At 39.4% G+C, this 26,672-nt stretch overlaps 1 protein-coding gene across 4 annotated transcripts in view; it reads right to left on the bottom strand.

Moving 5' to 3' along the window:
- The window catches only part of grin2da (glutamate receptor, ionotropic, N-methyl D-aspartate 2D, a), a 179,067-nt gene that overhangs the window by 48,497 nt on the left and 103,898 nt on the right, over nt 1-26,672 (bottom strand). For all 4 annotated transcript variants that reach the window (XM_051068899.1, XM_051068901.1, XM_051068905.1 and 1 more), the window contains 3 exons: nt 14,661-14,775; nt 4,185-4,390; nt 796-964 (listed from right to left, as the gene is read on the bottom strand). In XM_051068899.1, coding sequence (XP_050924856.1) covers nt 796-964; nt 4,185-4,390; nt 14,661-14,775 — 490 coding nt within the window. The remainder of the gene's footprint in view (nt 1-795; nt 965-4,184; nt 4,391-14,660; nt 14,776-26,672) is intronic.

The following is a 26,672-nucleotide window of genomic DNA, read 5'->3' as shown; positions in this document are numbered from 1 at the left end:
GGGAAAAAGGAGAATTAAAAACATAGCTACAATATCTCACTGAGACACACACAAAGAAGGGTCATGGTATGTTTGTGATGCAGGCTGCTAAACTTTAGAATAAACTCCCAGAGGAAATGCAGTCTGCAGCCTGTGTCTTCTTTCAAGTTCCAACTGAACATGCATTTTTATAAACTTGCATTTAATCTCTTGCCCATGTTGCTGTCACTGTGGTGTTTATTTGTTTGCTGTGAGTTCTGTATTGGTTATGAATGTTTCATGAGAGGGCATTTTTTTGTATGTTTAACTTTTTCTGTAACTTTGAAAGAACAGTTTAACATGAAAAAGTTCAGCAGGAAATATGCTTCTTTGCTTTCTTTCTCAGTTTCTGCTTGCTAGCAGTTAGCAAGCTAGTTCTCAGTGAGATGGGCATGACCATGGGCTAAACTCACCAAACGATTTGAATTAAGTGACCAAGTCATAATAATGATATTACACTCTCAGTATGCAGAGTGAACAGAGAAACCTTGTAGACAGCAGTGTGACCGTGACCTGTATAAGTGGCTGAATAAACAGATTAAATAGATGGATTGACCATGCTAGCATAGCACATATCAGTCCATATGAACTATGTTGAAATGTTAACACCACCACATTAAACCTACAGAGAAGACATGCTTATATAGTTTTTTTTCTTCATTCTGAACAGGTAGGTTCACCAGATCAATCTTTCAAAAATACACATTATTCTTAAGCTAGAGAGGTATATTTAATATTGTTTAAATAACATATTATAATTAACATTGAGAAACTAACCTCTCCAACCATGCCATTCCACTCCCCATCAATGTTCTTCCCGTGCCGGCCGTTTGTCACCAGGTAAAGGTCATAGGTGAAGCCCACGATCTTGGCCAGACGCTTAAGGACGTCGATGCAGAACCCTTTGCAGCAGTGTTTCATGGGCCCGGCGCCATCCACCACCAAACTAAAGAGATAATGTGAGAAAAGACAGAGAGATGACATTGTGACCATGCTTTTTTGTGAGAATTTGAAATGTTTTATCGAGGACGCTTTGACCTGGATAGGCTGCTTGGCTGTTGTAGAAATTGAAAAAGACGGAGAGTGTCACTCGGGGAGTGAGAAAACTAAAGAGCGGAGCACCTGAGAGACACAGGGTTGAACGTAACAGAGGAGGAACAGGACACTGAGGAAGGCAAGGAAGGTATGAATTATTGGTGAGGGACTGTGAGTGGATCGATAGTGACAGTTTGGGCTGTTGTGTTTGGAGAGAAAATGCTCGACAGGTCAAGGCAGCTCAGAAGGAAAAGTGCTGCATTATTAAAACAAATGAAACTGTTTTGTGTACTTGGATGTTGCTCTTTCCTCTGAGGCTTCATCTAGTGAACACTTCACAGAGAGAGCATCACAAGCAGGTCACACATATGGGAAGTACATTTAGATGACTATCAGTCAAGTGGCTGCAGTATCCTCCATCAGCTCTCCATACCAAGTGCCCATCTGACGATCCCTCAGACACTTAGCTGTGGCATCCTCTTGGCTCTGCTGCCTCGCAACACAACTTGCACATTTGGCAGATTGTTTTTACTACAAGCAAAAGTGAGGTCAAACTTCAGAATCTTTTTTTCATACAAATGAAGTCTAGCCTTTGCAGAGATGGAATGTATATATCTACAGATACATTCAGAGTATTAACATGATGTTTTGCTGATTCTTTAACCATTTACTCTTGTTGAAAAATGCTACATATGACAACACAACCTAAGGGCTCCAGTAAATGTTTTTATATACATGTAACGTACTTTTCTAACAGATGCTAACTAGCAAGTGGACACATCACAAGAAAAACTGAAATAATCTTTAGGTGGTGTTGACGGACATTAAAGCAGCAATATTTTGGGAGCAACTTTGGTGCAATGAAACATGCAAAAATTCCCATTTTTGAACTAACATGCAACAAGCCCATGGTAATTTTGAAGCCCAGAAACTCAGTAAGTTCTATCTCATTTAGTGGCAACCTGAGTGTTTGGCATTCAAATGTTCCATGTGTAATGTGGCCCTGATCAGAGGTAAAAATGTTATGGGAAAATTGCAGTTAAGTTTAAGTGCCTGGTGGTGCCACAGTAATTTATATGTGTGTTCATTTTAAGCTTTGAACAGACAACTCATGACCTTGGTGGTGATGACAGGAGAAAATAAAAACATAAAACATCTTAGCTGCTGCACTGCAGTAAGATAAGAGGAAGTAAGCTGTGACAGGTAAAAAAAGATAGCAAATCAATTTAACAATGAATATAACCAGTAATATTTATATTAAATAGGAAAGGAGGAAAGACAAGAAAGTCCTTAAGAATTCCTTTAAGAATTCAAACTATTTAAGGAAAAAAACAGGGGTCAAAGTAGGTTTATTAACGAGAGAGCAAACTTCTCTCTCAGCCAATAAAATTGATGGACTCGTTATCTTCCCATTGGCTGGGTCATGTGCTGGCAGGGAGGAAGCTTATCTGGGATAGACCAGGAACCCAGAACACACACACCTATACACACACCCACACACACACACTACCTCTCTATCTTTCCTTGACTTACTGTTGGTAGAAATGAACCTTGTCCATGTATAAAACAGGAGAAAAACTGATCGTAAAGGATTCTGATTATAAATACGACTCCATGACAGACGAAACGTTGCTCCTGTATCTTCTAGTACATATAATTTTATGAGTGGAGTGCAATTCACTGTATATTAGACTAAATCATTGCACGTGTGCTGTGATTCACATTATTTATTTACTTTCAGATGTTGACAGTGATGCATCAGGAATCTCTTGCTCCATCATTAAAAATCCATTGATTTTCTGTCTAAGTTATGCCTGCTGTTTATTATCTGGACTGATTAAAAGACAATTAACCTTACTTTGCTGCATTGTTCCAAGTTTCAATTATGGTTTTAATGAACTATTATGACAAAACCATGCTCGTCCATAATTGCGCGCTTCGATGTGGTACCATATGACTTTTAATGTGTCTATAGCTGCTGTGAGGCAATTTAATCTGCCCTCATGGATAATTAGGTTATTTTGTGATGTTTTAATCTATTGATCCCAGAAGGAAAGTCTTTCTTTAAGCCTCTCCCCTCCTTGTACACAGCACATGGAGATGGTAAAGATTTGCTGTCTCGTTCATGGATGCTTGGCCAGACATTTCAATTTCACAAGAGAACAGAGCATGGGATCTTCTGGTTTCAGAATGGTCTCTATCTAACCACTTTTTAAAACTTCTTTTCCACTTTCTACTAAGGTTTATAGACTGATAATGACTTAGAGGAAAAACCACTAGGAGACATCAAGTTAGAAATCACTTGCCATATAGTAAACAGACTCCTGTTGTGTGTAAAAGTGTTTCGGACTGTTCTCAGAGAGAAAAATGTGACATCTATATTACTCCACTTCTCTCTGCTTATGGTTACAATAAACTGCAGTTCATCCTGTCCTGGAACGCTCCTTGAAGAGCTACAAAAACATATTTCAACTCCATCTGCACTCACTGTCATTGCAGTTGTTTTTCTCTCATTTTTGCCTTGGTAATAGTAAATCATTTTAAACCTCTCATCAACTTCTCTCAGCGAGTCAAATTTAAACCAGACCAAACCAGAGCACTGAATGTTCACCACTGCTGTGATGAAGAAAGTGGCATTTTGCTTTAATAGCCACAATGGGCACCTTGTCTGTTGGTAAAGGCCAAGAAGGTTGAAGACTATTTACACCATACGAGTTAGCTGATATACATGTCTGGGGAAAAAAAAACACTTGCATAATAACACTTTTTTGGCTGGAGCCAATCCCACTTGACATTGGGCGAGGGGCAGACCATGATCCTGACCCTGAACAGACTATCGCAGGGCTAACATATAGAGACAAACAACCATTCAACCTCACGTGAACAGGCAATTTAGAGTCACCAATTAACACAACCTACATGAACCTTCTTGCTGTGAGGTGACAGTGCTAACCACAGCACCAGCGTGCCACCCTGAGTATTTCAGTGGATTACATGTCCATATCAACCCTGAAGAACTGAACCATGCACAGTTTGTATACAAATGTGAGAGTGGAAAGGTTTTCACTCATTTTAAAGATTTTTCCTCCAAATTCGATGGCTGTATTTGATATGCGGGGGTGGTGTATTACCTGGAGTTTACAGGCATGCGACAGGGCACAGAATCCCGGATGCAGGAGCTGGTGCCCGGGTCAGCAGGCTCCACAATGACAAAGGGCCTCTCCTCCAGGGTGACCACTCTGAGGTGTTGGGAGTCATCCAGAGGCTTCAGGAAAGAGCCGTAACGAGACCACGGATGGTAACGTAGACGCAGGTGTCCATTCTCCCACCAGCCAACCTGGAAAACACACAGATGATCAGGTCCTCAGCTGTTAGACAACTGTGGCTAAGACCAGCTAATCACATCTCTATGTGTAAAATTTTGCAGTTTAATACCTGTGCAATTGTGGACATGCTTCCAGGGTCAGTTAGCTAATTTGTGAGTTAACTGCTTTGCTGCTAACACACCTGATGTGGACACAAAGTAGTCATAGTCACTTCTGTATAAAATTTGTCAAGACATCTAGGTTAAAACTGGGATTGTTTAAGGTATACTTTTTATGACTTAACATTCAAACATTCATTAAATTCAGCCTAGTTTTAATGTTGACGCTTGACAGTAATGATATGCTTCATTAGAAGCTTCAATAATTTGTCCACAATCCCCTCCACCCCCTGAAAGAGAAGTTTTATTAGATGTTCAAAGGAGGCTCCTCAGGTGTGATATGGTTCATTATGCTGCTTCCCCTCCCTTGCAAACACAGAGACGTAGCCACTGACTATCCTTCTTTGACATTCTACTTACCTGACTCCTCACCCATGAGGATGTCAGTGTAATAGTTTTCTAAATTGAAGATAATACTGTCAGTTACGTATTCGTCTGTGTTTGGTCTTGTTGTCTCCATAGGGGATTTCTATATCCTGAGCCTTAAGGGACAACACTGAAAATCACTGAATAACAAGGGCCTGACAACTCTGATAATAACTTTGTAAAGTGTGTGACATGAAGACAACAGGTACCTCAGCCCATCTGTCATCTTTATTGCAGATTATCACAGCTTGATTCTTCTGTTAACTCAGGCTTCTAATCTTGCACTTCTTTTACCCATCTTCTACAGCCGTATGCTTTTTGCTGCACTGTTAGGTTTCACAGCACAAACAGTGAGCTGAGGAGGACATTTTGGTTTGTGAGTGAGATACAACACAACCCAAAGCTTGTGTTGTATAACGAGCATTTTGTTTGTGTTTACTGAGACAGGTATTTTGATCCTGCAACATGGTATTTTGAAATACAAATTAAGACTAAGACGAGACAGTTTACAGTGTCACAGTGACCTACATGTGTAAATAAATCTGTTCACACTGAGGATGTTACTGGATGGATGTGCAACCACAACACAACAAATGTGTCTGGTATTTTGTCATTTTCTAGCTGTGGTGTCGTATATTTAGACGTTATTTGCATATAACCAATTCTCTTGTGGATCTCCCTGATGGTGCCAGACGTGGCTGCTGGGATTTGTGGAAAAAGCAAACAAAGCCTTTCAAACACAAACATACACAGTTTTTGTCACTTGTGAGGACATTAGACTTACGTTAACCTTAAAGACCACATGCCAGACTCTTACGCTAACTAACATCTTGACATAATCTTCATCACCCTAAAACCAAGTCTTAAAACAAAAAGCAAACTATTAACCTTTTTGATAAGAAGTCCAACAATCTTCCTGAGTGACTAAACATGTCTTCTCATAGTTGTGAGTAAGTATTACGTCTTAGTCATGCAGCTCTGTATTGTCTTATTTAGGTCAAATTAATTTTATAATCCTCTTCTTCTTAATCTTCTTAATGTGCATTATTTAATAATGAGATCAAGTGTTTGGTCAGACACATAGACCATATTACACATTACCTTTCCTTACCCTTCAGGGTAAACATGTTATATAACAGCAAGATCATTTTGTCAGTTGATACCCTACAGGTCTACCGGGCAGTTAGGGGCTGTAAATACAAAAAACTAATCTTTTCCAAACAGATGTTAAAACTAGATCAAGCTCTTTTTTTTCTGAGACCGTAGGTTAGTCCACATAATGAACTATGGTCACAGATAACCCCACAATGCATTGAGAATACATAGTGGGGTAAAAACACAATATTCTACACGGTTAAAGCAGAGAAACACACACAGACACATACATGCACAAAAACATAATCCCACACACACAGGAACCAACAAGACCAAGAGATACAATTAGGCACAAAAATACAAATAGGTGCATGGCCACACATGCACATTGTTATTCATAATTATTCATTTTGGCCACTTTAATGCATTAACACAAGGACCAGAGGTACAGACAAAAGATTGATGTAAATAGCAAATTTGCAGCACCTGGCACTTTGGACCGACCTCACTCACTCTATCTTTTATGCACTTTCTGTTTTTCACAGTCTCTGGTCTCCTCTCCCTCTCTCTCTCCCTGCTGCATAAATAATAATAGCCAGATCCAATAGTTCATTATAGAAAAACATGATAATTTGCTCTGTCATGCTCATTTGTCCTCCAATTCACCCCCTCTAACATGTTTTGCATTAACTCAAGTAAATGCATTCTGCTGCTCTTTAAACACAAAAACACTCACATTCATACACACACACACACACACACACACACACACACACACACACACACACTCTCAGACACACACAACCCAGACAAGAGCTGAATCCCTGGATTGTCAGCCCAGCAGAAGGCAAGAACAGAGCACAATTTGATATTTTGTGGTTCTCAGTTTCCATGGAGCTTGAACATCAAAATGTTATGAGACTTAATGACAACACCAACATTAAATCCAACTTAATAATAAATAAATAAAATCACCAAAATAGAGAACAAAGCAAACTCCAGCACATATGCAGAGATGTAATTCCATCGTGAAGAAATGGATCTCAGTCATAATCATCTCTATAGCCTCTTCATGCCTATCTTTGACATTTCCATGACAATCAATGATCTGAGATGCACTGCTCAGAGAGCTCAACAGTTTGGGGGACACTACCTAGAAAATTCAATGATTCAATGTGCATTACTTTCAAAATCAACCCCCTGACATGCATTGACTGGAAGACTCATTACTTTTGCAGCCATTTCTCCCAAAATGCTCTGTAGGATCAATAAACTGATCTGCTACCCACCCCTTATCAATAATTTGACATTAATTATCCCAAACTATCCAAAAGCTGCTTTACAGAATCAATGACTTAGAAAGGAATATTTGATTTTCTCTGTATTTTTCTGTTTGATCAGCCACAGTAGCTGCGACAACTCATTGTAACACAACTCTTCTTCTGTTTATTACAAACAAATCACTGCAGCTGCTGCTACAGAGGTAAAACTCATCACTGTCTGAGCACCAGAGGACCTTTTCATACAAAGACCAAACACTCAGTGATGAGAATAGCAATTGTTAAAACTGTTCTAACCTGGGAATAAGCTGAATCACAGTCACACAGTTGTCTGCTTCTAGAGTATAGCAAAACATCCATTCATACAAAGATTCTGATAAATACTTCTCTTATTCTCAAAGATAAGGACAGGGTGTAATTTTCAGAGCAACACACTATGAATTATATACTATCACAATGTTATCAAAGGAAATTTGAATTTCTCTTTTAACCTTGGTACTTAGGTAATAGACCTCACAGGCACAGCAGAGAAAGTGCTCATGTCAAACAAAGGCTAACTATCAAAAATGCACAGTGCATAATGCTATTAGTCTAAATCCTGCAGAACAATAAATTATACAATATGTGGTATAAATATGACTGCACTTTAAATTTATTTCGTCATACCTGTATTTTCACCTGGAGGTCCACAGTTGGTGGTCTGGCCCTGAAAGTTTTGTGTGATGGTCCCTGACTGCTGCATTCACACTGACCCTGACCTTCACTGTCCCTGCTCTGAGCCTGAGGTTTCTTCTTAATGGAGAGAATACAATTGTATTTTGCTAGTGTACCTGTATAAATAGAATGATTTGTGTAAAATGAAACATTAGTTCAATCTTTGCATTTATATTGCAGTGTTTTGTTGTTTGTATATTTGTTAAAAGTTAATTAATTAGACAATATGACTGATTCACATGCCCCACCATCATCATATTATTTTCCATTTGGCTGATTTTTTGACTTCTGTAACCTTGTCACACTCAGTATTGAATAGAAAGTTTTATTTCATAAATGTAGTTTTTCAAATTATTATTATTGTAGAGTCTCCTGCTGTCTGGACTTTCTGTCTGCTTGTATCATTATTTATTTTGGTCAGACTTGAACTGTACTGGCTCCTGTTCTGTTTTCCAATGATGACAACCATCTGAGTCGAGGCTCTTGAAGTACAAACACAAGTAATATTTAACCTTGTTGTTTTCCTGAATGCTAAAAAGTTTCAACCAAATCCAATACTGAAATGTCAGGAGGAGAAGAAGTGGACACAGCAGCCTAGAAATCACTCCAACAGAGAGAAAATACAGCCACTTCTCACCTGTAATAATTACTGCAGGACTGGCAGCCATTTTATAAACAGCGGTTCATCAATAGTGGTGCATTCATCCATGAGACTCCTGCTAGTAGTGGATTCATTACTACTTTTAAGTGATTTCTGGTTCTATTTTCACTCTGCCAGTCCACTCTGTGAGTGCAAAACAGCTGCAAATTGTTCTGAACTGAAGTGCAGAAATTGGTCTCTGAGAAAAATTGCTTATAAACTCCAACTAGCAGCAGAACTGAAATATTTCTTAAAGTATAACAACTAAGGGTGTCAACAGAACATAAAGAAAATAAAGTTTCATTGAATGTTTTATTTAATCAATAGTGTCTGATCCACACTGCTTCAAAAGGTTGCTCTAGGCTCATTCAAGGTCTAGTCTAGTCTAGTCTAGTCTAGTCTAGTTAAGGTACTGTATTTTTAATTCTCATTAAATATGAAAACATGAGTTCAATGAGTACTGCACACTGAAGGGTGGAGACATGGACAGTTTAAAATCCAAGGTCACATCCTCTGGCTGTGCCAAGGATTTATCCTAAAAAGTGGAGCAATAGTGGAGATTTAGACAAATTAGCATACTAAAAAATGGTGTATTATAGGGATTAATTTTTCTCATTTAATACCTATTTTAAAATCCTGCCAACACTGCAGCTTTAATAAGGTGATGTAGTGGGTAGATAAGCTTGTCAGTTTACTATATGTCTTAGATAATGTCTGATCGCTGCTGATTATGTGTGTGATCATTGATCACTGTAACTATTATCATGCCTTCTCATCAGTCTTCTAGTCTTATTGCCATCTTACTTTGTCTACATGATATTTTGATATTTCATGAATTGAAGGTTTAAGTATTGATCTTTGTGAATAAAGGCTGCTGATGAAATCTACAGCCGTGTTCAACCAACACATGAGTGTGCCAAGCTGGGTTACCTTCAGAAAAACTATTTAATAGAAACTGAGCTAAAACATCAAGTGAAAACTACTGGAGTGACAGTACTACTCTGCCACGAGTTTTAACGTGAGAATGAAGCTCTTTAGCAGAAGTGCCTTGTGTTATTTGCCTATAGAATGATCTTCTATTAGAGAAACTACAAACTCTATTGGTTGGAAGTCCAGGCCAGGAAGTCAGTTTTAAAGCCTTATAAAGTACGGGCTGAATCATTGTAACCGATTAACAGTTCTTTCAAATCCCTTCGGTTGATATACCGTGATCCTCCTGTGTTGTGGGGTTGTAAAACTCTTATTGCACCTTTACACTAAACTGAAATGGGATTCAGTTTTGTGTGCTTTAGAATTACAGCTCTCCTGTCAGGCTGATGAAAAATCTACCTCTGCTTTCTTGTCTTTTTCGCTCATTGATCCACTGTATAATTCACTATTTATGCTTCGGCTTCAGGAACAAACAAATGTTAGATGACTTGCTGTATTGTTGCATCATGTTACACCTAACTTCATAAAACCCACAGAATTACATGTGCAAAAGCTGGTATGAGAGAAGGCACAGTTGGCTGCATAACAACAAAAATCAAACAACTCAAGAACCCTTTCATTTCCACTGCAATCTGCACTGAAGCACAAATACACAAGAACAACTTAATAACATAATATAATGTAGAAAAAAAGAGCATGAAAGAAGAAGCTACTAAAGTAAAGGTTAATACTGACAATATGGAACAGGAAAGAATTATCCAACAAAGCTTACCACAAGTTAAATGAGAACCAGTGGAATTTCTTCTTAAATGGAGCTGTTGGTCTGTCTTGGTTTTTACTTTGCTATGTATCATGCATGGAACATTTAGCCCCAGCATCACTACTCATGCATCCGTAAACACACGTGTGCAGGTGTGGATACTGTGGTATGGAATCCATCCATCATGCCATTAAAAATGTAATGAAATTAAACTAATTTGGGTAAAATACTGTTCTTATTAAATCAGGTTTAGTGGAAGAGAATTCACTTCGCATGTGCTTGAAATGTGAGGTGGGGAATCACAGTCATGAAGGAAAGTCATTATTGTGACACTTGTAATGTAAATTAGCACAGCTCATTGGTTATAGCCATTGTTATTTTATATGGTCAACACAAACTAACCGTGGGTTAGGACAGTTCTTGAGTTCTCAAGTCCTGGTGGAGATAGGAAGATGCTACAGTAGTTCGCAAATATGATCTCTGCCTAAAAGCAAGACTGAAAAATTCATCTCTGTGAATTTTCCCACTCTGAGACTCTTGATAAATATAGTCCCAGATCTCCCTACAAGCTCTACAGTCTGACTCTTGTTCAGCTGCCCTCAGGTTTCTGTGCTCTGCAAACATACTCCATGATTCAGTTCAGGAGAGGTTAATTCAACAAATATACGCCGGGGTAACAGGGGTGTTCAGACAAATGAGGTTGAGGAGCAACGACTGGGTAGTTGGGGTCAAGTGCTTGTTGCAAGTTGTATGGACATTGCTTGTCCTTTGGCCATAAGCTGACAGGTCACAGTTAACCTGAAAATCTTTGCTTGGAAATGACAGACAAAAACATAATGACATAACAGACTCAAATGAAGTCCATTCTTATCGCACTGCTGGCCCAAAACTGTCGACAATCAAATTTTGTTTGCATCAGCAAACCCTTCCACATCTGTATTTTGAAGGAATTATTTTTGTTATATTTGGCTGCAAAATGCACTGGCTAGTAGCTAACTTTGCCTGTTTGCCATTTAGTGATGCAAAAACTAGCATCAGGTGGGCTTTTAGAACTTTCTTTGACAGCAGTGGTAGTAAGAGCAGGAGGAGTGAACCCAAACTGTACAGGTGCAGGTCCAGGGAGCCAAAACACCGAACTGAAAGACACTGAAATGCTCTGTAGAGTCTGCTCAGACTTGAATGATAATTCTCTGTGGGTTTGTCAGTGTCAGCAAGCCCCCTTTAACATTACACAGTCATTTACTGACATAAAAATATTGATAATAACAGCTATAGGTTACTCAGTTCTCTGAGCAGTCTATGAAACAGATCATAAGTATAGCTTGGCTGCAGCAGTTTCCAGAGAGGAATCATACATTGTGTAAAATTAACAATCCTGAGACAGGTTTCCTGTTCGAAACATGACATGGCTACCCTGATGATTTTCTCATAAATTCACCTGAACATGAGATATAAAAGAGCAGCACAGGAGTCATCCTTTGAGAGCAGCAGTGCAAAGTAAACCCTTATCTGTCAATTTTTCTGCTTCCTGTAGCCAGTTTTTCTTCCTCTATCTTTCCCAATTCCATGGAGCACAAGACAGTAACCTATCTCTTCTGTCAGTATCTCAGCCTTCATTCAGAAGAAATTCAATACAGTAAAGGTGAGAAAATGGCAGAAAAAGGCAGAAAACCTGACTACGATTCCAACAGACGGAGTAGTGCTTCAGTTTGCTGTCTCCTGCACTACTGTAAGTCTCTGCTCTTCTGTAAGGTTAACTTCTGCCAGGAGACATACAAGCTGGATGTGCTGAACTCAAAAACTAAAGAAAGACTGAGTGAGGTACAGAAGACTCGAAAACATGAATAAAACAGCTCACATTCTCCAAAAATAAATGCCCCTTGTTCAGCAATCAAATGATAAGAGGCAGCACTTTTATTTCTCATGAGCACTGCCTATTTGTCAGGTTTTAAACTAAAGTACTGTCACTAACTTTAATATTTTCCCCAGTCTGAATCTTGCTCTGAGGCATGTTATCTTCTGCAAAACGAGATTGAGGTCAATTTCAGATCGCAGCATACGTGATGTATAAAATAGTGCAAACCCCCCCACATGCCCAAACACCACCATTCAGTCCAAGGTTTTTCAGATGCAAATTGCCGACAGTAAGTCAGCGTTTTATAGAAGTCCAGAGGGAGAAACATTATACAGCATTGTCAAGTTAATGCGTTTTATCATGAGTGTTGACAACTAAAAAAAGGGGCTTTAGAGGCCAGTTCAGATCAAAGATTCACCATGAGACACTGAGAGGGATTGAAACTGGTGAAAAAAGAATGAAAAAATGAGATACTGACCAATTTGACATCTAAAGTGTCTTGCTAAAGATGCAGTTTAATGTTACTATGACAGTGTTTCCCCCAGCGTCTTACTAGTTCCTTGATTGTTTGTTCACTTTATACAGTTTAATAAACTGCAATTAATTATTCTGTGTAATAATACAATACAATACCAAGAGATCTGAATTTTGCAATTACAGCAGCGTTTTGACAGAGTTGAAAGCAAATTTGAAGGATCTGGGTCATTGTTTAGTCATATGCTAATTTATGCAGTGACCTAGAGACTGAGGATGTACTGTCCTTTGTCAGTTTGTCAAAAATTTAAATGTGGTTACAGAAACATAACCATGGTATAATAGTCCTCACACATCAGTTTCTAAAATTCTCCCCTGAATTTCACCTTTACCAGTCAACATCCAGTGCTAAAAGCTACTCCAGTTCCCAATGCTGACACTTTTCTGTTTTTGATTTTAAAATCCAATGTAGCCATAAATCTTCATACTACCCTACATTACATGGTCTGATTGGGCCTCTAAAAGCTAAAAATATATATATTAAAGTTGAGGAAATTTCCACACATCAGCTGAGTCAGAGTTTAGACTAGTGACAGGATGTCTGATTGTTGACAGTAGGGGAAATGAAAAATAACACATTTAAATCATAATGCAAAACAATTATTAACACTACCAGACACTAAAAGCTGTGTAACTTAACTAAACTGCAGCAATGAGTCTTTCCAAAGTCTGCAGGCAGCGGGAATAAGGAGTAATACCCACAGGTTAAAAGAAGCCAGCAGGCTAACAGGCAAACAAGCAATGAGTCTGCTGTCTGAGTCTGGTATTTGAGCAAATCTGCCAAGCCTCAAAGCACCCAGTCGGTTTCTTTGGCATTCTTTGGTGTATGGGCTAAATGTTACACTCATATTGTTAAATGTCTCATATGAATGAAAACCATGGGTATTAATATGTAAGTAACTACTTCCACTCTTCTGGGAAGGTTTTCTACCTTGTGTGGGAACCTGGCTGCAGGCATATGAGGTCCAACGCTGATGTTAGCTGATAAGTCTGGCTTGCAGTTGATGTAGCTCATCCTAAAGGTTTTGGATGGGGCTGAGGTCAGGATGACTTGGTACAGGCCAGTCAAGTTCTCTTACACCAAACCAGGAAAATCATCTATCTATTTTTGAACCAGGCTTTGTATAGTGGTTCATTCCCATTTCCCTTTCCCATGATACTTTTGACCATATTGTGGCTCACTGTGATTCAGTCTGATAAAAAGGTGTACAGTGCACAGAAATCCTGCTTAGAGAATCTTCTGACATAAATTGAGTTTACTTATTCCTTAAATCCCACTTAATGCACGCTAATCTAAATCCTTTATTCATCCTTCTCATATAGAGCCAAGCTGGAAAACTATACAGCGCTGCACCTTTAGGAGGAAGTTCAGCTCTGACAGGAAGGTGAAGAACTACAAACACTTTGAAATCCAAGGGCTCATACTGATGCTGCACTGTTAAAGGTTGATTTTTCCTTTTCAGTTATCATCCTTAAAATGAGGGTGGCCTTGAGTCTGCATTCGTCTGTAAACATATTGAGTCATAAAAGGTCAGGAGCAAATGGAACACAGCGGGATAGAACAAAAAGGTTTACTTGTTTTTCTCAGGTCGAAAGGAGTCTTGAGGAATTGAAAGTGCCCTCAGAGGCCAGACCTTGGATTTGGTGCTATTACTGTACAACTGCTACACATGGCCCCTGACGGAGAGGATATTGGACTGAGAGTTAGCGCTGGCTAACAAGGCTGACAAACCCAGAAAGAGTGGAGGGAGAGAGAGCGAGAAGGGGAGGGGGCTTACAGGAGATCTAATGAGATCTGGGAGAGAGGGAGAGGGGGAGAGACACAGACAATGAGACAGCAGAAAGGTGAAACTGAGCAGTGATGAGCTAGCATGTTTGATGGGGTGTGAAATTGCGGCTAGCCGGCACGCTATGATAATTAGTGCCAACTTGCACAGCTGCGTACTGACCTCCTCCCAGCCTCTCCCATTGGTGTAAGAGATGACATCAAGCAGCGGGTTGGACAGATAGCCATCACTGTTGAAGGAATAATCCCGCCCACCGATAGATATGTTGGTGAAGTACCTGTGAAAAAAACAGGAGAGCACAGAGGTGAAATAATGAGATGTTTCTTTTCTAACCTACAAGATGAAATCCATGTAAGGGGAACAGGAAATAGGTTCACTGATCATCTGTCTCAGATCACCTGTGGAACTAGGGTTGGGTGTGGTATTCAATAATTAAATAAAATAAAGCTGGCATATAAAAATGATGAAACGTTTCCTAAGATAAGGAAACTTCTGCCAGCTGAAAGATGTTCAAGTAAAGTATTAACACACAACTGTGATACTTTCAATGTATGCCAAAGTATGTACTATTTCTAAAAAAGTACACCAGAGAAAAGACATCAAGTTATTGCTGCCCTTACGAAAATATTAGAAAAAAAAACAAATGAGAAGAGAAAAAGAAAAAAGTTGAGAAAAACAAAAACAGAAAATGAAGTAAAGTTATCAAAGCTGTGGAGGTAGAGCCAAGACCCTGACTACAAGGAACAAACATCAGGGATTCTGCACTAAAGACAAAACACATTTCTGTTGATATGAGAGGAAATCACATTGTTGAGGTGTAGAGACCATGAGGTGGGACAAACAAGGAACTAAAAGGGGGCGACGCAGAGAGGGAGCGACAAGATTAAGAGCAGAACTCGCTAAAATGTTCCCCCGTCTTTAGCTGAAGTCTTGTGTCACACAACAGCGGGAGGTTTGCAAAGAAGAAAAACATGGGAGAGCGAAGCTGAAAGAGAGTAAACACTGGAGGAGGACAAATACTTGAGAATACTTATAATACCAGGAAAGACAAAAGCAAAGAGTGTTGGTGTGAAGCAGTGATAGTGTGAGAGAGAATGAGAGAGCTATACCTTTGATGTTTTTTAATGAAACATCTACCTTAAAAGCATTTGGAAAAAAGCACATCAAAGCATCCTAATGAAACCATCCCACATACTCACAAACACACAGGCGACCACACTGAAAGAAAACCTCAACAACATCTCAAATAAGACTTAATCAACTGCAATCGGACTTCAAAACAGAGATACACACTGCAGAAACCACTTCAGAAAAAGAGATACACTGTTGTAACTGCAGTGACTAAGCAGTCCAGAACACACCTTATATATTCCTGAGGGGCTAATCTATCAGATTCCACATCAAAAAGATAGTCATGTTGATACTGCGTATTGCTGATATATTCAACATTAGACAGATATAACCAATAGCCAGATTAGGAAAGATTTTATGCTTTCTCTTCTGACAACCAATATCTTTTGCAAAGCCCTGAAAAAAATCTGTGCTGCGCAGGCAGTGATGTGTGTCATGTATCCCGGGGTGATTTAATCAAAATTAATGGCAGGGGAAGAACTGAGTGAATAGCAGTGACTGTGGGTCTCTACAGGTGAAGACATGAAGAAAGAGAAAGGAGACCTCGAGAGATGTGGCCAATCACTGTGTAAAGTGGGAGTGATTGTTGAATTATCTGTTTCGTTTTGAAAAGTTACAAACGTTGTCCGACACAATCCCCCCTTTAATCTGCTGTAAGAGAGGTTTTCAGACACTGCTAGATGACACTGAGGCACTGAGGCCTGCACAATTAAAATGACAGTGACCAGACTTTACTGTGCACACCTGCACAACATTCTGTTTACAATTATGAATTGCATCCATAATCCTCATTGGTCCACAGCGGGACTGCTTGGGTGCAGTGCAAAATATCCCTCCAGTCATATGTTGACTTTACATTATGTATGAAATGCAGTGGGGAGTAGAAATATTGAAAAACAGCATTAGCAGCTTACAGAGACAGCAAATCAGGATATTATATGCATATCCCAGATATCATATTCTGCTTTCTAATAATAAGAGTATGAGCTTATCCCTGCTATTGTACATGAAATATGGTGTTTAGTATTATATACAAAACACCTCAGAATTCTGAATATGGACACTTCCATTTTGGGTGTTAAGCAGAAGCTTTTCTTCACAAGGACTTAGAGTCAAAGAGTGAAATGAGATTCAGTTCCTATAGGTGCAGCTGACTGAAAAGTCACAGTCTTTGCTGCCAAAGACTCCTCTTCCCAAAGGGGAACTGTTGGGCTCTTTGTCAGCCACTTTAAATTTTGAAGAAATGGTCAGTTCACTAACTGGCTGAGAGAAAACTTTTCTCATGATATGCTAATGTGGTCCTGGAGAATATGTGAGACAGAGATTTGGCTGCATTGTTTGATATGCAATAGATTCAGAAAAAAACTTGAATAGCTCTTGCTGCTCGTCAAACAAACAAACAGTGTGAGCCAGCAGAAATTCTGAGGGTGAATAGATTGTGAAATTGCACCATGAACTCTGGCAAACACATGCAAATAAAGCATCAACAAGAAAGTCGAGAGGATGTGTAAGGCTGCTACCTGAATTGCTCCCAGGTTATATTTATATACATTTCTACCTTACCATGTAATCATACCGAGGGCCGCAAACTTTCAGCAACCTCATTTAACCCAACATTCATAAAGTGTGTGGTGATAAACACCACAGCAGCCATTACATTAGAGTAATACTGGAATATCAATGTGCGTGTAATCATGTCGGCCCGCAGCAGCTGAAATAAAAATACAGCCAGAACACAATCAGTGCGTCAGCTACAGATGTAACCTCACACACCATGCAATCTCTGAGGGCACTTTGACAAAAAGGTACTTGTGTCTCTGCTTCTGCATTCATGTCCGTCCATTTTGTGACTGGAAAGTGTTTGGTTTCCCTGGCAGGAGCTTCGTAGGAGGAGACCTCCAACCTGCCACTGCACCCACAAGTGCCTGTTGTTGCCTGACATCTGGAAGGCCCACAAGGACTCAAGTGTGTCTATTTAATCTGATTTTACCTCAGAGAAAAGACATCTGCCTTCAGGTTCAGAATGGTACAAATCAGAAGTGTCTCAATCCCTTCTGCCGGGCAGTGCCAATCTGCAGTGTGGGCTATAATCCTGACTTTCCTTTCACCTCCTCTACCCTTTACTCTTCACCACTCCTCTCTGCCTCTGCTTCCTCCTTCCACCCTACCATCTCAAACTCTCCTGATTTCTCCCTGTGGAAGATACAGTACAGTGCATAGGAGCAGCGAACCAGAGGTGACAGCAAGTGGAAAGAAACAGCAGGTGGGGGAGGAGATGGAGAGAGCAAAACAGCAAAAGAGAAGATGGAAGAGAGAGACACAGAGAGAGAGAGACAGAGAGGAAGGGAGAGAAAGAGGGACAAGACAGTCAGAGAGGGGGGAAAGCAGCAAAAGAGGGAGACAGATGCAGACAGGGAGAGACTGTGTGATACAGAGAATGAGAGAGGCAAAGTGTGTTGCATTGCACAGAAACATGAGCTGCTTCACTGAGAGGGGGAAGCATCAAACAGGTTCACTACAGGCACAATCCAACAGCTGCTCCACTCACATAAAGGAGAAATTCAACGAATACACGTCAGAGTTTTAGCATGTCACAGCAACCAGTATTATCACATCCATGTTAAATCAGTGGTTTTGTTATTATAAACAGATATGAGCACTTGCCCTATTCATCATTTTACCAGAGAGATGACACAACACATTCTGTAATGTGCATAACCCATCCACTTCGCAAGTAATAAACACCTGTCATTAAATGCAAAGCTTCAACTCCCTGGTACATTGTGTTATATAAATGCAAAGATCGAAATCACCACTGGTCCAATAAAAGCAATAACACTGGCTTTGAGAAAGGAAGCAACAGGGTTTAAGGGAAATGAGGAGTATCTGAGAGAAGTCTCAGAGGTTCAAAAACTCACTGTTTGTAGGATCTCAGTTTAAAACCGTAATCTTTGAGATCTATTTCTCTGTGTTGGTGACATTTTTCTTTGAAAGCTTTCATTCCTTTGTGGTTTTTGTCCTGTGCCTTCCACTTGTCAATCAGTTCATCCCCTTGTGTGAGCTCCTTGAATTATCTTGTAATAGAATTCACATTTCTGTATGTAGCTCTCTATTCAGTCTGGTAAGCTGTCACTGCTCAGGCTAACCACCCATGTCTTCTTCTACTTGTACTGTTGCAGTTGCAGGAAACATTGTCCCAGAAGCTACTGACTGACAAGCTCTTTCTTACTGTTCTCTTAAAGTTTTCTTTCATGTATTGTCTTGACGCTCAAGGCAATTATCACATCATTATGGTATGTTTGAACGTATTCTTCATAGAGATTTCAAAGAAATAAAATATACTTATTCTTAGTATATTTATCTAGATAAATAATTGCTCCAGTTTGTCCCTCTGTAGGTAAAGTACCTTTTAATCATATTTATACACAGAGTTTATACCCTCACCTATCTTCTGGCAGGGGGTTAAAATAAATATCCCCTAATTCAATATAAAATGTTTGATTTGATTCTTATTATCATGATGGTTTTGTCTCCTATCCAACTCAAGATGTTCCAAATGGCGATGTAAGGCTCTTGTCTGATTACATCATTAATCAATCAATGGTATGAAATAAACCAGCAGGAGAAGGGAGATTTTAGTCCTATTCAGAAAATCTGACAGAATTTCCATTTTGGTTCATTTCATTCATTCATTAAGTCCTGCGTTATATTCATATTAACACATTTCTTTTTGGGAATGGAGAAGGAGTATTTGCCCCCACAGGTCTGTCATTTTAATCTATCTTGTCAAGCCTTGTTTGAGGCCATTTCTTTTTGTCACTATTTTTCATAGATGTAGCCGTTTTCTGGCTCAGACACAAAAAGATGACATTTGCATTTGTAATCCCACTTTATGAAGCTCAGACTGGTTTGCTGTTGTTCCCACTAGGAGAAGCGGTCATCAATGAGCACAACACCAGACCTATCTGAATCACTGACCTAATCAGAGATGTGGGCTGAAGTTATTCAACAGCATCACTTGCGCAGCTTAGCTTTCATAAGCTGCATAAAGATCAAATAACTGTTTTTCACTTATGTTACTCATTAACAAAACTGGGATTAATTTCTGTGAAAATGTCACAGAACATTACTTTAAATTTCTTCTGTAACCCAGGAGGTAGAGCCACGTGTAAGGGTAGAGAGGGGAGGAGGGAGCGAGAGGGGAACAGAACAGAGTGAAAGAACGAGAGAGAGTGAAGCAGGAGGTTGAGCGTGCCTCAGTGGGAGATGCTGTTCTCATTCTGTATTATACCTACACAACAGTAGAGCTGAGACAGAGCCTGATTTAATCATTGAATTCATTACTGAGACACGTGACAGGGGTGCATCAAACAGAGGGGGAGAGAGAAAAGTTCCCTGTGGAATTAGTACCTGTTTTATTACTTTACAGACTGAGAGGGAAGAAGAGAGAAGAGATGGAGCAGAAAAATTAGATATCAGGAGAATAACAAGTATAGAAGAAGAAGAGATAAAGGAACAAAAAGGCAGGGAAAAGCAATAGAGAGGATTAAACCAAAGGAAGAGAATTGGGCAGACGGACCGGGGTTTGAAAGCAACGATTCAAGATACAACGGAAGGTAAAACTCTGCTCACCCCAGTTAATCCACCTTTTCATTCACAGGAATAAAGTTTAGCCAGACCTCCATCTGTTCAAGCTCTCAGAGGTCTTGAGAAAATCTTGTCACAATAACCTGGTCTGTGGAAATCCTGAGGTGGATGTGTGATGATTCACTCTGATGACACATACAGATGGACTCATATAAAGGAAATTGCGCAAGTACAAATTATTCTTAGCTCAGTCTGTCCCCACCACATTCAACATGAATTGCCTCCATATTGGAAGATTTCCCACATAAAGATTTACATTCACAGCACCCAGTGCCAATGCAGGAGACAGTGTGCCCTTTATGCAGCACTGGTGTGGAGGTCAGACTGTGGGATGGGCATGTTCTGAGTCCAACTTTCATGCAGGAGACCACAGTTTGTGTCCCATCACAGACCAGCAGTTAACATTCAGCTTTTCATTAATCATGACCACAGTCTTTTCCTGCACAGATATTATGGAAAGTTAAGTTTTTCTTAGCAAACATAATACATAATCTAAAGGAATGTAGACAACTTCTTGTCTTAAGGGGCAAAAACCAACATTCTTCCAGCTGCATCAGTTACTTTTTGGCCACTAGGGGGAAGAAGACCCGAAAAAAAAGCTGACAGGTAAACAATACTGACATACAGTATTATCCAAATGAATAAACTGTAAACTTAGTATTCACTTTACTTCCAACTATGGTTTGATCTCCACCTAATCCTGAGACAAATATCTGACTCTGTAGCTGCTAGATGTTCTGTTTTAATTACAAGCTAGTCTGTGATTGATCCATATACTAAATGTGCTGTAAAATCAAAGTTAGGCTTTGTCACTGCCATTTACACAATGCTTCATGTTAGAAGACTGATCAGTCAGTTTCTGGCCTCAGTGCTTCTCACCTAGAGTTTCTCACATGGTGATAAGCCTGTTTTACCTCACTGTTCTGCCATTGGTCCACTCTCCTCTCTGCTGACCTCTCTGTTTTTCCTGATCAATCACACCGAATGCCATCTCAGCCTGGCAACTAAGTGTGTGTGCAGTTGTGTGCACTGCAGAATATCAAAATTACACACCAAAGATAAAAAAGACTGTTGCCTTTGTTGTGCAAGCAACAGATTCACAGATTCCTTGATGTGAAAACAATGAATCAAACTGTAAATTGCTCTGTTAATTGGTGATTTCAAAATAAAACAAACTGATCTGGGTCTTTTTATTTTTTGTGGTACTGCTGCCTAATGATGGGAGCCAGCAGTACTGAGCCTGCATGTTGGCATAACCAGTGTCTGGCCATCATTTTATTAGGACTTACTAATGTGCTGAATAAACAGAAGCAAATATAAACAAACAGATCTACTGGTCTCATTAATTTCCTGCAGGGTTAATGATATTTAACATGTGACTGCTGGTAACATTTCATCTATGCACTGACAGAAAGTAAAAGGGCTAATCTAAATATGTTTTCCATCTCATCATTTCTATTTCAATGAAATTTGATTCACAAAAAAACTGAAGCAGAGAAATAGAAGACTGGATTTTGATGAGTATATATTCATCTACAGAAGTTGGACTATACAGTAGAGACAGATAAAAGAATCCATTTAGGGAGAAGGAGTGGAAAAGACATATGTGTGCCTGCCTGTCTGTCTGATGTGGACTTTGCACTAATGGTTTACAGTCCTGCTCTAATAAGCACCAAAGATCTCACCGGCTGGTGTGTATGTGAGTGAGCGTGTGATTTTCCATCAGTGGAAACATTCAGCCTCTTTGCCGCCTGTTACGAGAAAGCTTTCTGTGTAACCATGACAACGTCTTGAAAGTAAGAAGAGAGTGAGAGATGGTAGGGACTTAAACAAAATGAGATGAAAAGAAAAAGAGCGTCAGGGATGGAGAGAGAGAGACAGAGAGAGATGGGGGGGTAGAGATGTGCAAGTTAGCTTGAATGATCAAGAGCCATTTCATGCCTCATGTAATGAAAGTCTGGGATTTGTCAGCATTTATTCTCGATCTCTCTTCATCTTTCTATCCTCTTATCTGTCACTCTCAATTTTATTTGCAAGAATGTTGATGTTACATTAAAGTTAAATTATATATTACAGAATATACATTTTCAGGAGGAGAGAAAAAACAGAATGAATAAATGATAACAACAAGATCACTTCTCATGTCTACAGAGTATATGCCATAAGTCAAGATCTGCCATTCATCAAACATAAGAAATAAAATCCTGTAAGGTTGCTCAACTGCTAAATAATCTTCTTTATCTTTATATGTTTTAACTGCAAAATATTTAACTGGAATATGACTATATTTTATCAAGAAGAAATTGAGGCACAGTATAAACTGAGAGCCCCACAGAATCTCAAAGGATGGACTGTAATATGGGCATGAAAAAAACAGAGTGAATCTCAAACAATAGGTCAAGGAAAGCTTTCTGCAGGGACACATGCGCTATGCCATACAATGAACATAGGCATGCATTTTCAATTTGTGCATTACATGACATATGAATGAGTGGTTTCCAGCTAACAGGGTTGCAGTAAAATGCACCTTATTCATGCGTGGAAGTGCACTAGATGTCCTTAAGAAACCACAGGCTACCATTCCACTATGGAATTGAAAAGCTGATTCACTGCAAAAAATTAATTTGATTGTGTATACCAGGTTGCAGTGAACATTAGCTGTCTGCACAAACTGTGTTAAAAATGCCTGTTGCCAAGACAGGAATGCAATTACTGGACGATTCTGCAAAACTCTGGATTACCTTCAATGAAAATATTTTTTCTATGTCCATTGCCAATTATTTTGAAATTCTCATTTGGCTAAGTTTAGAGAAAGACTGTGGTTGTGGTTAAAAAGATTACCTACAGTCTTCTGCATGAAAGTCAGAGATGTTAGATGCCTAACCACCACCAACACCAAAGCCTTATTTTCAGCCCTGCTACACGAAGGGCACACTACATCTTACATTGACAGTGAATGAATGTTCTTTGGCACCGAACAAAACTCATGAGGCACAGAATCTAAATAAATCATGTCCATCTTCACCCACTATAGACATGACAGTGTGACTGATACTGAGAAAATGAAAGGTTAATAAGTGCTACCATGGTATGTCTATGTAATCTGAAAAAGTGGACCTCAGGTGGGAGTTAGGAGGCCAGGACAGGGAGGAGCCGTAAAGCTGACTGACTGCAGACCACAGCATTCAGTTCTGACTGGTGAAAGTTAACGAACCACAGAAAGACCAGCAGGTTGTTTGCGATCAGTGGGCTGGCGATCCATTGCTGTGAACCTTAGCTCCCATCATAATTACTGCAGCCACTAGAGTTTGCCTAATAATAAAACGTAACTATGGGTCATAATGAGCTGTTGCACAGTTCACCTATGGGCTTGTGTTTTACAGCATAGTCTCCTCATTCTATCTGCTTTGATGGCCGGCTGTGTCATGTGTCATGACTTTGTGCATGATAAAGGTTTTCTTCAGCTGTTTGCCAGCCACAGTGGTGAACCATAATACATGCCATTTATATTTGTTATATAATAACAAAATAGTATTATATTTTTATCTTCTCTGTGCAGTAGGTCAGGTCTCTTTTTTAAGGTTGTCTAACTTGGTTGGTTGGATTTTTGTGCTAATGTCATGACGCTGCCCTGATGCTCCATGCAGTTTTATTAAGCTAGCAGGTATGATGGGTGTTAAATCAAATCATTACACTCTTTCACTCCATCTACCCCTCTTCCTTTCTCTGTTTTCCTGATGCACCAGATACAGCCAATTAAGCTTCCATTTTTATATTTCTCCCTTTTCCTCTACCCTATCATTTAGAAGGAGGCTGACCCATCAGAGAGTTAAATAAATAGATAGCTGGGTGAATGAATTAACAAATAAATAAAAGCAGCAAATACTCAGGGTGTTGTTTTTTTCAGCATCCTTCTCTCTCTCCCTCCTTCCTCTCTCTTGTCCTCTCTCAATCTTAAGTTCTTTTTATTGACTGAGATGATTCACAGTTCATGAGTTTCAATGACAGAGCTGCTGTGGGTTTGAATCCCGTCCTCTGGAACCGAACGCACCAGCAGAGCTGTCTCTCCTCTTGCACTGTGGAGAATAATGTTTGTATTTCATGCTATTGTGCACACACACACACACACAGTGTACGAGAGAGAGGCCTTTGGCAGAATCACACAACACAAATGAAAGGCTTGAGACCACAAACACCAGAGGGAGGGGGCCGCCTGACAGAGATGTAAAGGCTATCATGACTCCTGTGTGACTCATAGATTCTGTGGTGAAGGAGACCGGGGGAGCACAGAATCTGTTATGTGAGATTTAACTGGCCTACATGTGGCTCTTTAATAGTCATAATTCATTACAAGATTCATTGTGAGACATTTTAAGTTGTCAAGAGGACTGTCAGTCTGTAACAGCCTGAATTTTAAATAGCAAGCCACCAGGGAAGATTTGAAGAGAAATTAGTTGGACTGCTTTGAGGCAAACCAAGAAGCTCATGGGAACAAATCCATCCATCCATGCTATAATGTGTACGTCCATTCCAATGAAATGTGCTAACCAGGAATACGCACCAAAAATATGTTCATGTTTCTGCATTTTCGGGCCCACAGACCATGACCATTACAGTCCTCTCTGACTGAGCTAGTGAGAGGCCTGCACACATAAACCGCATCAACATATTTTACTGATACAGCTCTTCAAGACCTGATGGCTTAAACTGTGATGATATAGAGTTACTGTGTTTTGCAACTTAAGTGTATGCAGTGGTTTCCAGCTATGTCTTTGACAATAGTTGGATATAGAGGAGAAAGTCTGTTTGGGCCCTCACATGTGACCCACAGTTTCAGTTGTGGCTACCACATTAAAATCATCACATCTTTTCCTGGAGGCCTCGTTGCTATTTACCCGAAACTGGAACTGAGCAAGTGATGCCCAAGGGCCCAAAAAGAATAAAAACCATACACCTAGACATCTATTACAAAAGAAAGAATAATGACATTTCCTGTCTAGTACACTGAAAATGGAAAGGCAGTGGAAATGGAAAAGTAGAAAAAAGCCTTCATTGTTTCTTTGATACTTGAAGCGAGAGAGTTTATAAAGTATTGTGTCGTTTGTTTATTGTACAACATTTTCTCTGAGGACATTTTGACCCAGTAGGAAAAACAAAGATGTAAATGATGAAACTAATGATGGCTGAAAACGGTTTGCTGGAATTGTGCACTGTCACAATGTTATGGCCTCAGTGGTAGAGAGACATTAAGTAATTTTCCTCAAGTACAGCACTTTTGGAGATCACTTCTCATGTCTATGGAGATATGCCACAAGTCAAGATCTGCCATTTTGAGGTAGCTCAAAAACTTTATTCAGTCCATTTTATCTATTATCTACTTCAACTCCACAACATTACACTACATTTTTTTACTCATTATTTTTACAGACAGCTATAGTTACTATTCTTTTCAGATTTTGCATGAAAAAAAGGATATGAGAAATTGTAAAAAAAAAAATAAAAAAAAATACAACACTTTGCCCAAGATTAAACCAGTGATTCCTAATCTTTTTAACCTGTAACCCCTTCCAAAAAGCACTGTCTAACTGGGGTCCCTTCTCATGTTTCAGATCGCTATGATTTGTTGGCAGTTCCACCAAAGAGAAATTTCCCCTGGTTTGTCTGGTGACCCTCTGGAGGGGCCCAACCACTATGTTGGGAATCAGAAAAGACAATTTAAGTGTATGTAAAGTAATTAAAACTAGACCGAGCTTAATACTTTAAATGTTTTCTGATAATACGTTTTTCTTCTCTACATAAGTAGGGTTTTGAATGCAGGACTCATTTGACGGGATTTTGAAATGCAGTACTTTTACATTGTGGCAATGGTATTTTTACTTGAGCAAAAGATGTGAATACTTCTTCTACCACTGTATGGCTTACTGGGACATGAGAATAGAACAAAGCCATCATAAAAAATTGTGCTTTCACTTCTATGACAAGTCAAAATGTCTGCTGTGAAAGAGGACTATTACACTACACAGTTTATTTGATACTGATACACTGATGTGTAAATGTAATTCAATGAGTGTTTTTGCTCAGACAACCCCAGCAAATGAGTGAGCAGTGATTAAAACAAACAATGGCGTGATGAGTACAGTACAGTATGTGGTCGATGCTGATTAATGAAAAGATCAGTGAGCCTTGACCCTCAGTCAGTCCTCGCTATGAGTCATCACAGGCAGAAAACGACTATCAGTAATGAAAAGGTTATTTTTTTCTTCTCCATTAAACTAACCAAAGTACAATTCCATTCCAAAACAGATAAAGTACTGAGAAAACTAGATTTCTAAAGGTAAATTAATACAAACAACCCTTTGTCTGCCATTTATTTCTTTTTGGTTGGATAACTAGGAA

The sequence above is a fragment of the Lates calcarifer genome, linkage group LG3 (genome assembly GCF_001640805.2).
Source record: "Lates calcarifer isolate ASB-BC8 linkage group LG3, TLL_Latcal_v3, whole genome shotgun sequence".
Taxonomy (NCBI): Eukaryota; Metazoa; Chordata; class Actinopteri; family Centropomidae; genus Lates; species Lates calcarifer.
The sequence above is the reverse complement of the archived record's forward strand: the minus strand, read 5'-3'. Positions and strand labels throughout refer to the sequence as shown.